This window comes from Arachis stenosperma, chromosome 5, assembly GCF_014773155.1.
Source record: "Arachis stenosperma cultivar V10309 chromosome 5, arast.V10309.gnm1.PFL2, whole genome shotgun sequence".
Taxonomy (NCBI): Eukaryota; Viridiplantae; Streptophyta; class Magnoliopsida; order Fabales; family Fabaceae; genus Arachis; species Arachis stenosperma.
In genome coordinates, this window is record NC_080381.1 from 2,005,106 (window position 1) to 2,019,327 (window position 14,222).

The window sequence follows — 14,222 nt, forward strand, 5'->3', positions numbered from 1 at the left end:
TTAGATCAAATTGAAGAATAGAACATATATAGATTCAAAATAAAATCCTAATTTCTTAGAACATTCACAAAAAATTGTCAATTTCTTAAATTCAAGATCACTATCATCGTAGCCATGGTTGGCACTGGCATCCACCCTATCACCAGCAATGGCCCCCTGCGGCTGCCGCTCTTCCCCCTCTGCCATCTCCTGCCGCCGCACCTGCTCCCCCTGCTCCTCCCCACCCCGCCGAAGAGGTAGCTCTCCTTTTCACCTTCTTACAACTTTCTTGCTTGAAAAATGGGAAAGTGATTTGTGTGTTGGGTTAGGTTCGAACGAATTCATCACAGGGCTTCCGGAGGACGTGAAGGAGAGGGAGCTACTAAATCTGATGCGGTGGCTTCCCGGATTCGAAGTGTCTCAGCTGAATTTCAAGGCCGAAAAGCTGGCGCGGTGGCGAAGAGAAGCTGGCGCGGTGCTCCTGGGCTGGCGGAGGTCCACGACGTTGCTAGCGGAGAAAGGTGAACGATGATGAGGAGGGTGAGAGGTGGTTTGTGGTTGATGTTGGGATTGGGTGGCCGAGAACATTGAGAGAGAGGAGGGAAGAAAGAGATGATAGTGTGGAGAGAAGGGTAATTTAGGGATTTTAGATAATTTTTTAGGGTTTGGATAATTTTGCATGTAAAAACAATTTTTTATGGGTACAAATGGTAATTTCTTTTTTCTATGGATACATATGTCAGCGTATTCAACTTTCGTAGATACAAATGGTAGTTTACTCTTTTAATAATTAAATATTAGTTTAAATTAAGTTTACATTTACGTGTATAGAAATTAAACTATATATAAAAAAAAGTAAAATATATTTTTTGTTTTTTGAAGTTTGTTAAAAATAATGATTGAGCTTGATGCATTTTTCAGACCGTGGCTACTTAATATTAGGTCGAAGTAATTATATTAGTTGTCATTATCTGAAAAAAGTCTTTATTTGAAAAAAATAATAAGATTCCTTCATTAACAAAATATGTGGTTTTGTCATTTATTAATTATAAATGTTAATTAATGCATATAAATACATTTTGAAATGAGTTAGAGAGAAGAATAATTTAAAATTCATTCTCTTATGGGAAAATGAAATTTCTCATTTTTAATAACAAAGAATTCTTGTTAAAGTCCATTGAATGTTAAATTTTATTCTAAAAAATTATCCAAACACATGATTTTGTCATTAAAAACTTGATTTAATTATTCTATTAATCTTTATAATTTTATTAAATTTACAATTAGATTCCTATACTATTTTTCTTTTTAGTTAAGTCTCTATATTATTTTTAATTTTATAATTAGATCATTTTTATGTTAAAAATATTAAAATTAATAAAATATTTCTACTAAAAATATATGATCAAAGATCTAATTAGATTCTTAATTATAAATACTTTCAATTGTAAAAAAATATTCTGCTAACGCTAATATTTTTTATACTAAAAAAGATCTAATCACAAAATTAGAAATAATATAGGAATTTAATTAAAAATTTTGATAAAAACCCATAAAATTATAAAGACTAACAAAATAATTAAATCTAAAAATTTAAATACTGTAAAAAATTATTATTTTTTCTTTTTAATTATCAACCTTCAACTTATCAAAAAGTGAATTTAGATAAAACTATTTAAATAATATAAAATTATTTTATTTGATATTTATTATTATAGATATTATGTATATAAAATTATAATATTATATCCAAGGTTCTAAAAACCGGACCGGATCGGTCAGTTCGACTGGTTTAACTGCGAACCGGCAATGCAAACAGTGTGGTCCTCCTGCAGAAACCGTCCTGGAAAGAACCGGCAAACCGGCCAAAAATCGGTTGGTTAGGCCGAACCGATGACCGGCCGGTTTTGCATAAACGACGCCGTTTTATTATTAAAAAAAAAAGAAATCCTTAACCCGACCCGACCCGTGGAGCACCCTGCACCCCGCACCCCAACCCCCCTTTCTTTCCCCGAACCCATTCACTGCTGAATCATATTCATTTGAGTGAGAGAAGAGAATAGAGAAGATTGAACCCTAACCGCCGAACCCTAGCCTACCACCGCGCCCTCCTTCGACGACGCGGTCACCGGTCAACAACGCAACCGCCAGCCTGGTCGTTAGCCCAAGTAACCCTCCTTCTTCGCCTGGTTCCCTGCCCGTCCCATCGTCTTCTTCGTCGCGCGGTGAGTGACTCGTAGCCTGCTCATCTTTGTTCTTTGCCTCTGTGAACTTCTTTGTTAGTAACTTGGTTTGCAACTCAATTTCTGTTTATTGGTAACATGGTTTGCAGCTCAAAATCTGTGTGTTGCTCAATATCTGTTTGTAGTTCAATTTCTGTGTGTTGCTCAAATTTCTGTTTTGTAGCTTAGATTTGTTACTATTTTGTACTTTGTTAATGCTGAAATTTTACTCGGTTTTGTATATTTGTTGACTGACTGAATTTCTCAAATTTGTTATGCATAATTGTTAATGTTCATTGTGTAGATAGAATTATTAATGTTTATTGCTGTGGCTGTTTTTAATTTCATATATGTTTTATTAATTTTAGTTATGGAAGATAGTATTAATCAAGAAGCAACTGTTGATAACAATGCTTCTGTGAATAATAACATGCCTACCGATACTCCTATTATGAATGATGCTGCTAATCCTAATTCCCGTAGTACTAACGATAGTCAGTCACAAGGTTCTTCGATCCTTAGGGAAAAAACAGATTTAACTTGAAAATATGTTGCTCTACAAATGGTGAATGAAAAATCACAGTGTCAATGTTTATTTTGTCTACTAATTTTTAAATTATTAAATCTTCATATATTGTATTTAACTTTTTAGGAAGGAAAAAGAAAAAAGAAAGCAAAAGACACAATATGATCCAATTGATTATGAAAGTATCAGTCAAGTTGACTTTTGGGTGACTGAAGAGGTTGTAGAGAAAGAGCCTGATCTTCCTAGTAATGTGGATGACTTATTGCGTGAGTATAGTATATTTAGTTTCTAATGATTTATTAGAATGTTGTTAGTTTATAATATAATGATAACATGTTTATTTTATTAGGTGAAATTGATGCTGATTTATATCAAAGTGACGGTGGTAGTAGTGGTCTTTATGCTGCATCTCTTGATTCTTCTGCTAATCAGGGTGGGAATGAAGGTGAAGATCATCCCACCGAAGCAGATTTGCAACAAGTTCTTGCGGATTTTGATGATTGATAAACTATGATGTTGGGATTTAATATTTAAATATGCTTTTATTACTATTTAACTTTTGACATTGAATTTTGATAAGATCATATGTATTTGAAATTTAATATTTAGATATTTTAAGATTTATATCAGATTATAATTATATTTTAGGATGTGTATTTATAATTTATTTATTATTCTATTCTAAAACGATTTTTCTGGTTGAACCACTGATTATACTGGTTAGACCAATAAATCAATAAATCAGTAACTAGAGCAATTTTCTGAACCTTGATTATATCATATAAAATAGTTTTAAATATTATTTCCTTGACATTAACTAACTAATAAATATATTCGGCAATGATAGTGTACCAACATTTAAAATAAAATATAGATTACGTTTTGTCAGAATAAATCAATCATACGGATTATTATCTTCTTATATTGGGGGATAAGGCAGAATAATTTGTGCATATGCATATGGGTTAACATCACCGATTTATTGCCGTGAATATAGCGATTCCATCATTATTACACCAACTTTTTTTTTTCCCTATTGAAAAGATTCCGGTAAAGTAAGACATAAACCCCAAAAAGATTAGTCCCTTTCATTCCTTTTTTATATGTTTTGTTTTGCTTTCTACTAATTCCCAATCTCTTTGATGCGTGACACCATCATTGATTTTCATTAGCATGCACCAAGGGACAATTACATAATAACATAAACAACACAATTTTACAAATTTTGTGAATCCACCAACTAATTATATACTCTTGTAATAAAGTGAATTTAATTTTATACAAAAAAAAATCTATCCGTATATTTAACTACTATTATTATGTTGCGCACGAGTTAGGAGTGTTCAAATCCAAATCGATACAAATTAAACTGATTAAAACCGAACTAATTCGGATTTGATTGGATTTTACTTTTTGCAAAAACTGTTAGATTGGATCGGATTTCGGATCTATTTTTCATAACCGATCCAATCCAATCCAAACCGCACAATGTGCTATAATAATATTATTTTATTATTATATTTACAATTATACTGATAACATGTTCAATTTGTTATACATTTTTTTATTATTCACGTATTATTATTATTTAATAAATATTTTATGTTCAAAATATTATTTATTTATTTATTTTAACTAACCTATAATTTTATTTCTATTCTTATGTTATCGTTGGCTTTTTAAGATATTGTTAAGACTTGTTATGTCATTGTTGGTTATTTAAAATTTGATGTTGAGAATTGTTATATGTATTTAATTTTTTTTATTTAAAAAACTACAAATTCAAACCAATTCAAACCGCTTGTAATCGGATCGGATTTTCAAAAAAAGTTCATCAAATCCAAACTGTACCGCACATAAATTAAGTATTTGGATCGAATAACTTTTTCTTTTAAAATCGAACCAAACCGCACTGCAAACACCCCTAACAGGAGGCATATCTCCAATGACATTAGTCTCTCTGTGTTTATCTAAAGGTTGCGGACAAAAACAAAACAAAAAATCACGTGAATCCAACGGCAGAAAAAGAGACACATGGAACTCAAAACGACACAACACAAAAAACAAAACATACACTTATGTTAACACCAAAACACAACAATGCTATTATGCCACCTTTATCTCTCTAATCCCGAAAGGTCCTTTCTCATTCCCATGTGCAACATGCAAATATTCAACTACGAGCTATAGGATGATAGTGCACTCTAACTCATCATAAACCAACACCCAATTCCTTTTTTTTTTCAATAAAATAATCAAAACGGAACCCCAAGTTTCAATTTTTTAATGACCTTACTCAATTTTTTTTTATGTCACTAAAAGTCTAAACTTACAGCAAAGAACCCCACTTTTTCTGCTGTAGTGTGAGTTAAACGAGAATCAGTTATTATTCGTTGCCTTCTTCACCTTCTATTCCCACCACTGTCCTTTGTTTGCTTCCTCAACGCATCGTTATCTTCTTCTCTATCTGTTCTTCTAGTTGCTTCGTTCATTTTCTCTTGTTGTTGTTGTTTATGTTGTGGTTTCTGCAATGGCTACCTTAGCTGACATTGGTGTCTCAGCACTCATAAACATTCTCACATCATTTGCATTCTTGCTGGCTTTTGCTCTTCTCAGAATTCAACCCATCAATGACAGAGTTTATTTTCCGAAATGGTATATCAGTGGTGGAAGGAGCAGTCCAAGGGGAACAAGAAACTTTGTTGGGAAATTTGTGAACCTCAATTTCAAAACTTACCTTACTTTTCTCAATTGGATGCCACAGGCTCTAAGGATGAGTGAATCTGAGATCATTACCCATGCTGGTCTTGACTCTGCTGCTTTTCTCAGAATCTATACTCTTGGGTATTCATTCTCCCTTTTGTAGCTTTCTGCTTTTACTTTAAAGTTTCAATTTTTATTGGTAATTCTCTTTCTAGATTGTTTATTTCTTGTTTGTCTCCTACTATCAGTAGCTATCTAACCAAAGCTCGGTTGTAAAGAAGTTTCAATTTACTTATGTTCACTTTTAGGTGCATTATCCTGTGTTGTTTTGAAGTTTCAAACTTTATTGATAATTCTCTTTTTTATATTGCTGAATTGTTGTTTATGTCCTACTACTATCTGCTATTTCATCAAAACTCATAATGGGTTGTGAAAAGTTCTAATCTTTTTGGTTCTCTCTTTGAATTTTATATTATCTCACTTTTGGGTGCATTGTCCATTGCATTTTTCTTTTAATATTCTCTTTTGAAGTAAAAGGGCCGTGGAAACTTATCTGCTCTCATGTGATTCTGGAAATTGTGATTTTGTTTGTTGTGAAATTGATGGTTATCATGTTGGAAACTTTGTTGAGGAACAATCTCTAGTTTTTCATGCTTATGGTATGGAGTATTGGAGGATTGCATAATTTTGATTAATAAGTGATATTCGGAGTTGTGCCGTGTGGTTTTCAACTTTCTTTTGTTTAGTTACAGGCTTTTTTCTAAGCCTTTCCGTGGAAGCTTTAGCTTTTGGGTGTGTGTTATCCATGTGAACCTTTTCTGAGTTACCTATGTCTATGTGGGTTGCACATGCGGTTTTTTCTGTTTATTATATTTACACAGTCCTTGGAATTTCAGAATTATTTAGTTACTCCACACAGTTTTATATTAAATTAGTTTGTATAGATATAAATTGCACCGAAAATGAATTATCAATATGCAGAGGGAGTGTATCTTTTTTGCACATCATGAAAATTAGTAGAAGCAGCTACTTTTATTTTTAAATTAACTTTGTTATTCAAATTATTCTACTGTGCCATGCTTATTCTCAATCTTGTTTACTTTTTCTTATATTTGCAGCATAAAGATTTTTGTTCCGGTGACTGTGGTGGCACTCCTGATTTTGATTCCAGTAAATGTCTCAAGTGGGACATTGTTTTTCTTACGAAAAGAATTGGTAGTGAGCAACATTGATAAACTCTCAATATCGAATGTTCCTCCTAAATCCACAAGGTATGGTTACTGTTTTAATTACAGATACAGTACATATTGCTGGTACTATGATTTAGTACTAATGCAGTTACTTGTTTGTTTCAGATTTTTCGTTCACATAGGATTAGAATACCTGTTCACAGCATGGATTTGTTTCCTGCTTTACAAGGAGTATGATAATGTAGCATCAATGAGATTGGCTTTCTTCGCCTCACAACGCAGGCGTGTAGAGCAATTCACAGTGAGTTGCATATCTTAGTTCTGGTTTCGCTTCCCTAATTTGCTTTGAAACTCCATTTCACAGATTCATGTTTTTCATGCTTGTTGTAGGTAGTTGTCAGAAATATCCCTCATATTTCTGGCCACTCGATATCTGAAACGGTGGATAGCTTCTTTCAAACAAACCACCCTAATCATTATATTGGACACCAGGTAATAATTTTCATTATATTCTTCACTGTATAAGTTAATTGATGAGCAATGATGTCAATGATGTAGTTAATTGAGCAAAACATTTCTTTGCAAAACATCATATTCATATTTTTCTGCATTTAATTTCCAGGGGGTCTACAATGCAAACAAATTTGCCAAGCTTGTGAGAAGAAGAGAGAGACTTCAAAATTGGCTGGACTATTACCAGCTAAAGTTTGATAGGCATCCTGACAAGAAGAGACCAACTGTCAATGTATGTGATTCGTATGAACTCGAGCAATTTGTCTAGTGACTTTGTGAAAATTTGTTCTGATTCCTGATCTGATATTGTTATCCTGTCTCGATTTATAGACCGGCTTTTTAGGTCTTCTGGGTCGGAAAGTTGATGCTATTGAGTACTACAAACAAGTAATTAAGGACCTTGATACATTGGTAATTCATGTTTTCATTCTATTTTCTTTGCATGTTAAATGTTCATTGATACCTCCTTTCATAGTCCTTTCAGGACTACTTGCATTTTGCTTGTGTTCATTGAGCTACATCTTTTGCAGATGATATCAGAGCGCCAGAGAGTTATAAAAGATTCAAAATCTGTTTTGCCAGTTGCTTTTCTTTCATTCGATTCGCGTTGGGGAGCATCGGTCTGTGCTCAAACCCAACAAAGCAAAAATCCCACTCTGTGGTTGACTGATTGGGCTCCAGAGCCTCGTGATGTATATTGGCGAAACCTGGCCATTCCATTCGTTTCTTTGACCATCCGAAAATTCGTGATAACAGCTTTGGTATTTGCCTTAATATTCTTCTACATGATTCCCATTGCCTTTGTGCAATCCCTTGCAAATTTGGAGGGTCTTGAAAGAGTTGCTCCTTTCCTCAGAACTGTGATAGAGTTGTAAGTGGACCTAAGTGTATTACCACCTTTGCATCCTTGATTTTGATTTGTTAATTTTAGTTGTTGAAATGCATCAGAATTCTAGATCTAGTGTTCTCTCTATTATGCCTTGAAGGCATTGAAATTGGCTATTATTCTTTACTTCCCAATGCCTATTCTTTTTCTTATCTTGTTTTATAATCACTACACAAATTTCTCTTAGATAACTTGCTTCTTACTTTGGTTCACAAAATTTTCTTTGGCTTTGTGCAGGAAATTCATCAAGTCATTTCTACAAGGTTTTCTCCCTGGTCTAGCCCTTAAAATATTCTTATATATTCTTCCCACCGTTTTGATGATCATGTCGAAAATTGAGGGGTATATTGCATTGTCAACGCTAGAGCGAAAGACTGCATCGAAATATTATTATTTTATGCTAGTAAATGTTTTCCTGGGAAGTATTATTACTGGAACTGCATTCGAGCAGCTGCATGCATTCCTTCACCAGTCAGCTACACAGTATAACTTCTTTCTTGATTGTTACTTGAGTTTGTTCTGGATTCCTATGTTCTTTTCAATGTTTATACTATATTTGGCAATTTTTCAATAGGCAACCTATTATAATGTGTCATTCTATTATCAACCTATTATATCAAACCTCAACAACTTTCAAAGTATATATATGTCTTAATGAAGTCATAATACTCAATGTGACTGATCTTTTCTACTTATTGGTAACAGGATTCCTAGAACCATCGGAGTTTCGATTCCAATGAAGGCCACCTTCTTTATGACATACATAATGGTTGATGGCTGGGCTGGAATTGCTGGTGAGATCCTAAGATTAAAGCCATTGGTTATCTATCATCTCAAGAACATGTTCTTAGTTAAAACTGAGAGAGATAGAGGAAAGGCTATGGACCCCGGGAGTGTCGACTTTCCAGAGACTATTCCAAGTCTTCAACTATACTTCCTTCTTGGAATTGTGTATGCCGTGGTGACGCCGCTCCTTCTCCCTTTCATCGTTGTCTTCTTTGCCTTTGCATATCTGGTTTACCGTCATCAGGTCAGTGTCTCTACCAATATGATCTCATAACATCTTAAGCTCAGATTCACCTAGTTTTTGGAATGTTTATGCAAATGCATTGATTCAGAATTCATTCATCTCTGTGTAGTTTCTGAGTATAAGTTTATATGTTAATTATTCAGATAATCAATGTGTACAATCAACAGTATGAAAGTGCTGCTGCATTTTGGCCGCATGTTCACAGCAGAATCATAGCAAGCTTGATAATATCACAGCTCCTCCTGTTGGGTCTGCTTAGCACCAAGAAGGCGGCTAAGTCTACCCCGTTGCTCGTTATCTTACCGGCGTTGACATATGTATTTCATGTCTACTGCCGGAGCCGATTCGAGCCTGCATTCAGGAAGTACCCACTTGAGGTATGATATATGCACTAGGCCAATATATTACAAATTGCCAACTAGTCAAGGATAACAAACCTTAGGAGATAGATAAGAATTCTAATGGTTTTTCATTTTTAATGTTAAGGGTAAAGTACTAAATTAGTCCTTACGTTTCGTCATAATTCTGTTTTAGTCCTTAAAGTTTAAAGTGTCCTATTTGAATCCAAAAAAATTTCATTTAGCTTCAATTTAGTCCCACCGTGAGGTCAAAGATAAATAATTGACAAAATGTCATATATGACAGTAGTATAAGAACAAGGTCGATAATTTAAAAAATAAGTACAAGCTCCAGAGGCACAAAATCAATGGTGGATGCATCAATACATGTATTTAACATTTCTTTTAGTTTTATAGAAAATATTTTATTTTAATTATAAGAAAAACGATAAATAAATGTATTGATGCATCTACGGTTGATTTTGTGCTTTTGGAGCTTGTACTTATTCTCTAGATTATCGACTCTATCCTTATGCTGCTGTCATGTAGAATATTTCATTAATTATTTATCTTTGACCCCCGGTGGGACTAAATTGAAGCTAAATGAAACTTTTTTGAATTCAAATAGAACACTTTAAATCTTAAGGACCAAAACAGAATTACGTCCCAAACGTAGGGGGATCAATTTAGTACTTTATCCTTAATGTTATTTCCTTTTAGGATTTTGCCAAGAAAGAAACAAAAAATGATAACATCTGTTTTCTGTTCTACACTAAAGATGAAAATAGAAAATGAAAACAGAACCTGAACAAGCCTTGGATTTCCTATATTTGGAAACTGATTTCTGTTTCATGTGTATTCAGGAGGCAATGTCAAAGGATTTGTTAGAGAAATCCACAGAACCTGACTTAAACATCAAGGCATATCTAGCAGATGCGTACTTGCATCCGATCTTCCGGTCGTTCGAGGTTGAAGAAGAGGAGTTGGTTGAAGTAAGAGTAGACAAACATGAAACTCATGCAGCTAGTCCTCCATTGATGAGTGAGCATAGCTCCCCTTCTGCATCCCATCATCATCATCATCATAATATTGAAGAACCTTCTCCACCTCATTATAATGACTATCCAACTTCACCACCTAGTTATTACTACCATGAACCCTCTCAACTCCACTATGGTTATCACTATCAAGGAGAACCTTGAACTCAGAAATAATATATAACTTTGGTATTGGGTTAACTTAGGTAGCGTTTGGAAAAAAGATAGAGACTAAAAGACTGAGATTGAGAGACAGAGAAGCTCTAATTTAATTTGCACAAAGGATAAAGTTGAAATTAATTAATTGAAATGGAGATATTTTAGGTATAAAATGTTATTAAAGTTTCAATCTCCGTCCCCGAAAATTTCAATCTCCTGTATCTCTACTTTTTGGAGGTACATTAGTACCAGTCTCTAGACCAACAAACATGATACTGAATCTTAATTTTTCAGTCTCTGTCCTAGTATCTCAAAACAAACGCTACCTTGGTGTTTTGCCATTTAAAGTTTTACCATTGCAATTGTAATTATATGGTTTTTTTGGTTCTTATGTAAATGATATGATTTCTTTTCAAAATATGTGGTGGCTTAAGTAGGCAGAATTTCACTTGATAATATAGTTTGAAGCCTAGAAAGTAATCATTTTGTACTTTTTCTTTTTTTGATATTTACTTCTACTTAGTAGTGTTGCTGTTGTGCAATGCCTATAATCATAACTAATTATCTGTAAATAAATTGGATTAGATTTTTAAAAGATTAAAGTATCAATTTGGTTAATGCTAAAAGGATTAAAATTTAAAATGCTTCTTTTAAGAGTAATTTTAAAAAATTAATTTTTTTTCTTGAATTATAGTTGTTTAAATGAATTAGAAAATGAAAATTTGATTCTTATTTTAGAAGGTTAAAATACTTATGTAGTTAATTTTAAAATATTAAAATGCCTCGTTTAAGATTAAGGTTATTTCATTTGTCTTGGAAAGAAAAAAAAAATCGGAGTTGATTTTAAAACGACTAAATTACACCATTTAGGACTAACTTTAAATGATTATAATGTTTTTTTAATATTAAAAGTGTTTAATTGATTTAAAAAGTATTAAATTTTATTATAAAAGACTAAAATATTCTCTTAATTATAAAAGTCTAGACGGGTATTATAAAATGCTATGGGTTATTTTAACGAAAAGATATAATGAACCTTATTTTTATTCATTAAATAAATAGTTAAAAGACTTGATTTTTTTACCTTAACATTTTGGGAAAAATTTGAACGTTTTAGAAATAAATATTACTTTTTTACACAATGAAACTTATCAAATACAATGATCACATTTCCATTACTTATAAAAATTTGACTTTTATTTGCCATTTATTTATAATTAATAATTACTGCTTTATTATTAATAATTTATAAATAATAATTTAGTCAAACATGTAATTTATTATGTAACGATTCTTAACATGCAAACATCTACATATGAGTGCCAGCTTCATAAATTGATTTAAAAACTAAGAGCCGAAAATTTAGGTATGAATTTTAGCTAAGAGTAAAAACTATTAAATTGTCTTAAATAAAAAAGGACAACGTTTTTATCTTTCCACTTGGATGTAATCATTGCCTCTATATTAGTTTTAAAGAAAGAGAGATGCTCATAAAAATGCATACAACGTTTTTTTATAAAGATATTATGTGTCATATTATTATTAGACGTATTAATAAATCCGTTACTTTTAAATTTTTTAATAAACTAAAATAATATCGATTTTTTTATAGTAATAACAATAAATTCAATTATTATCAGATTCGATCGAACAAACCAATTTCCATAATCTATTGGATCATAATTTTTTTGTTTTTTTTTTTAAACAAAAATCAGAAATATATTTATTTTTTTTATAAAAAAATTTAAATATAATTCGATTTAGATCGTGTAAATTAATCAGATTAAAGTGAGTCTAATAATTATAATGTGGATAATTGAATTTATTATTGTTGCTATAATAAATCTATTTTGTTATAGTTTATTAAAAAATCAAATTATTAATTGATTTAATAAAAATATTCAATAACATCATGACACATGTAAACGTATTAAAGAAACTGTAAAAGCTGGTAGATATAACAATTCATGCTTATATATTATGTAGTGCATAAATCGTCATGATGAACCTAAATCGTGAGATAAAGAATGATTTTAAATGAAATAGAATAAAATATTTGAGAATTTCGTAATTTATGAAGTTGAAGGCCAAAACTTAAAAAATTCCCATGATTTATACAGAACTACAACAAACCATGGATTTTGATATTTAAAGTAAATTTTATGTTCAACTATATTCAACTATTTAATATATACATGATGAAGCACCGGCTAGTGTTGATTTAAAAGGAAGATAAAACAAAACAATATCGATCACCTAACATTTATATATATGCATGTTTGGATTTTGGAATATTAGGATTAGTCTTTTTGGTGTACTCATAATGTGTTAGCCTTTTTTTAAACAAAATATAATTTTTTTATCTTTTAAATTTGAATTGAAAAATTTATATATGTACACATAATTAAGTGATACTACTGAAATTACAAATAATAACTTTTCATTCATATGATTTTTTATAAAAGTCATTATTAAATAAAAAATTTATACTTTATAACATTTAGTCATTTTATTTTTCTAAATAAACTTATTACTTATTACAGAATAAAAAAATATATTTTTAAAGAAAAATAAGTGAAATAATATTAAAATTATAAATAACCATGTCATGTTATTTTTTTTTAAATAATAAATTAAATTGAATAATTTTATTTGAATTAAAAAAGTAAATTATAATAAGGTAACATTGTCATGTTTTGTAATACTGAATTTTAAGTCTTTAAAGTTTAATAGTTCATGTTATAAATAGATAAATTAAAATTTATAATTTAAATTTTGATTTTTTAATCGTGTCAATTATATGAATTATAATTTCTCAATTGTAAAAAAAATATATAAAATACTATTATACATGTTTTTTTATTAATTTATTAAAACTTAAAAATATTGATTTGTTGTAATTTTGTATAAATTATGGAATTTTACTAAATTTTGGCCTTTAACGTCATAAATTATGAGATTCTCAAATGTTTTATTCTATTTTGTTTAAAATTACCTTTTATCCCACAATTTATACTCACTATGACAATTTATAAAAACTAGTATAAAAACAACAATTTATATAAAAAAAATAAGAGAATAAAAATATTGTTCTTTCTCATTTAGAATAATTTGATAGTTTTTGCCCTTATTTGATTTCTTTAAGTAATTTAGCCTAATTGGAGTGAAGGGAATGGTGTTGAAGGTTTGAGTTTGGCTATTGTGGAAAGAGGTCGTTGGTTGAGTAGCAATAAAAAGCAAGAGAGAATAATTAATTTCAAATATTATAATTTTAAAATAAGACTACTTTAATAAAGATATTAAAAATATTTTTTTTAAAGATGTTTATATGTTTATATGTTATTATTGGATATCTTTGTTAAATCAGTTAATAATTTATTTTTTAATAAACCAGAAAAATCGGTTTATTATACCAACAATGATAAATCCAATTATCTGCATTATAATTATTAAACCTGATTTGATCAGATCGAATTACACAATCTAAATCGAGTATCTTTAAATTTTTTGATAAAAAGATAAATATATCTCTGATTTTTTGTTTTGCAGATATTTAAATCCCTAAAAATTTAAAATTGGATTTAGGAAGTATTAGAGATATGACCATTAGTGTTACATTGTCCCGTCAGGTTAAGCTTT

At 30.6% G+C, this 14,222-nt stretch overlaps 1 protein-coding gene across 1 annotated transcript; it reads left to right on the top strand.

Annotated features, from left to right (window-relative positions):
- The first annotated feature begins 5,051 nt into the window (after nt 1-5,051).
- Nucleotides 5,052-10,879, top strand: LOC130979013 (CSC1-like protein At1g32090). The gene is made up of 11 exons (XM_057902354.1): nt 5,052-5,571; nt 6,549-6,701; nt 6,786-6,921; nt 7,011-7,112; nt 7,243-7,365; nt 7,464-7,544; nt 7,664-8,004; nt 8,257-8,502; nt 8,725-9,049; nt 9,193-9,426; nt 10,251-10,879. Exons 1-11 carry the CDS (start codon nt 5,258-5,260, stop codon nt 10,587-10,589), a joined length of 2,394 nt encoding a protein of 797 aa, XP_057758337.1. The 5' UTR covers nt 5,052-5,257; the 3' UTR covers nt 10,590-10,879.
- Nucleotides 10,880-14,222: the final 3,343 nt, after the last annotated feature.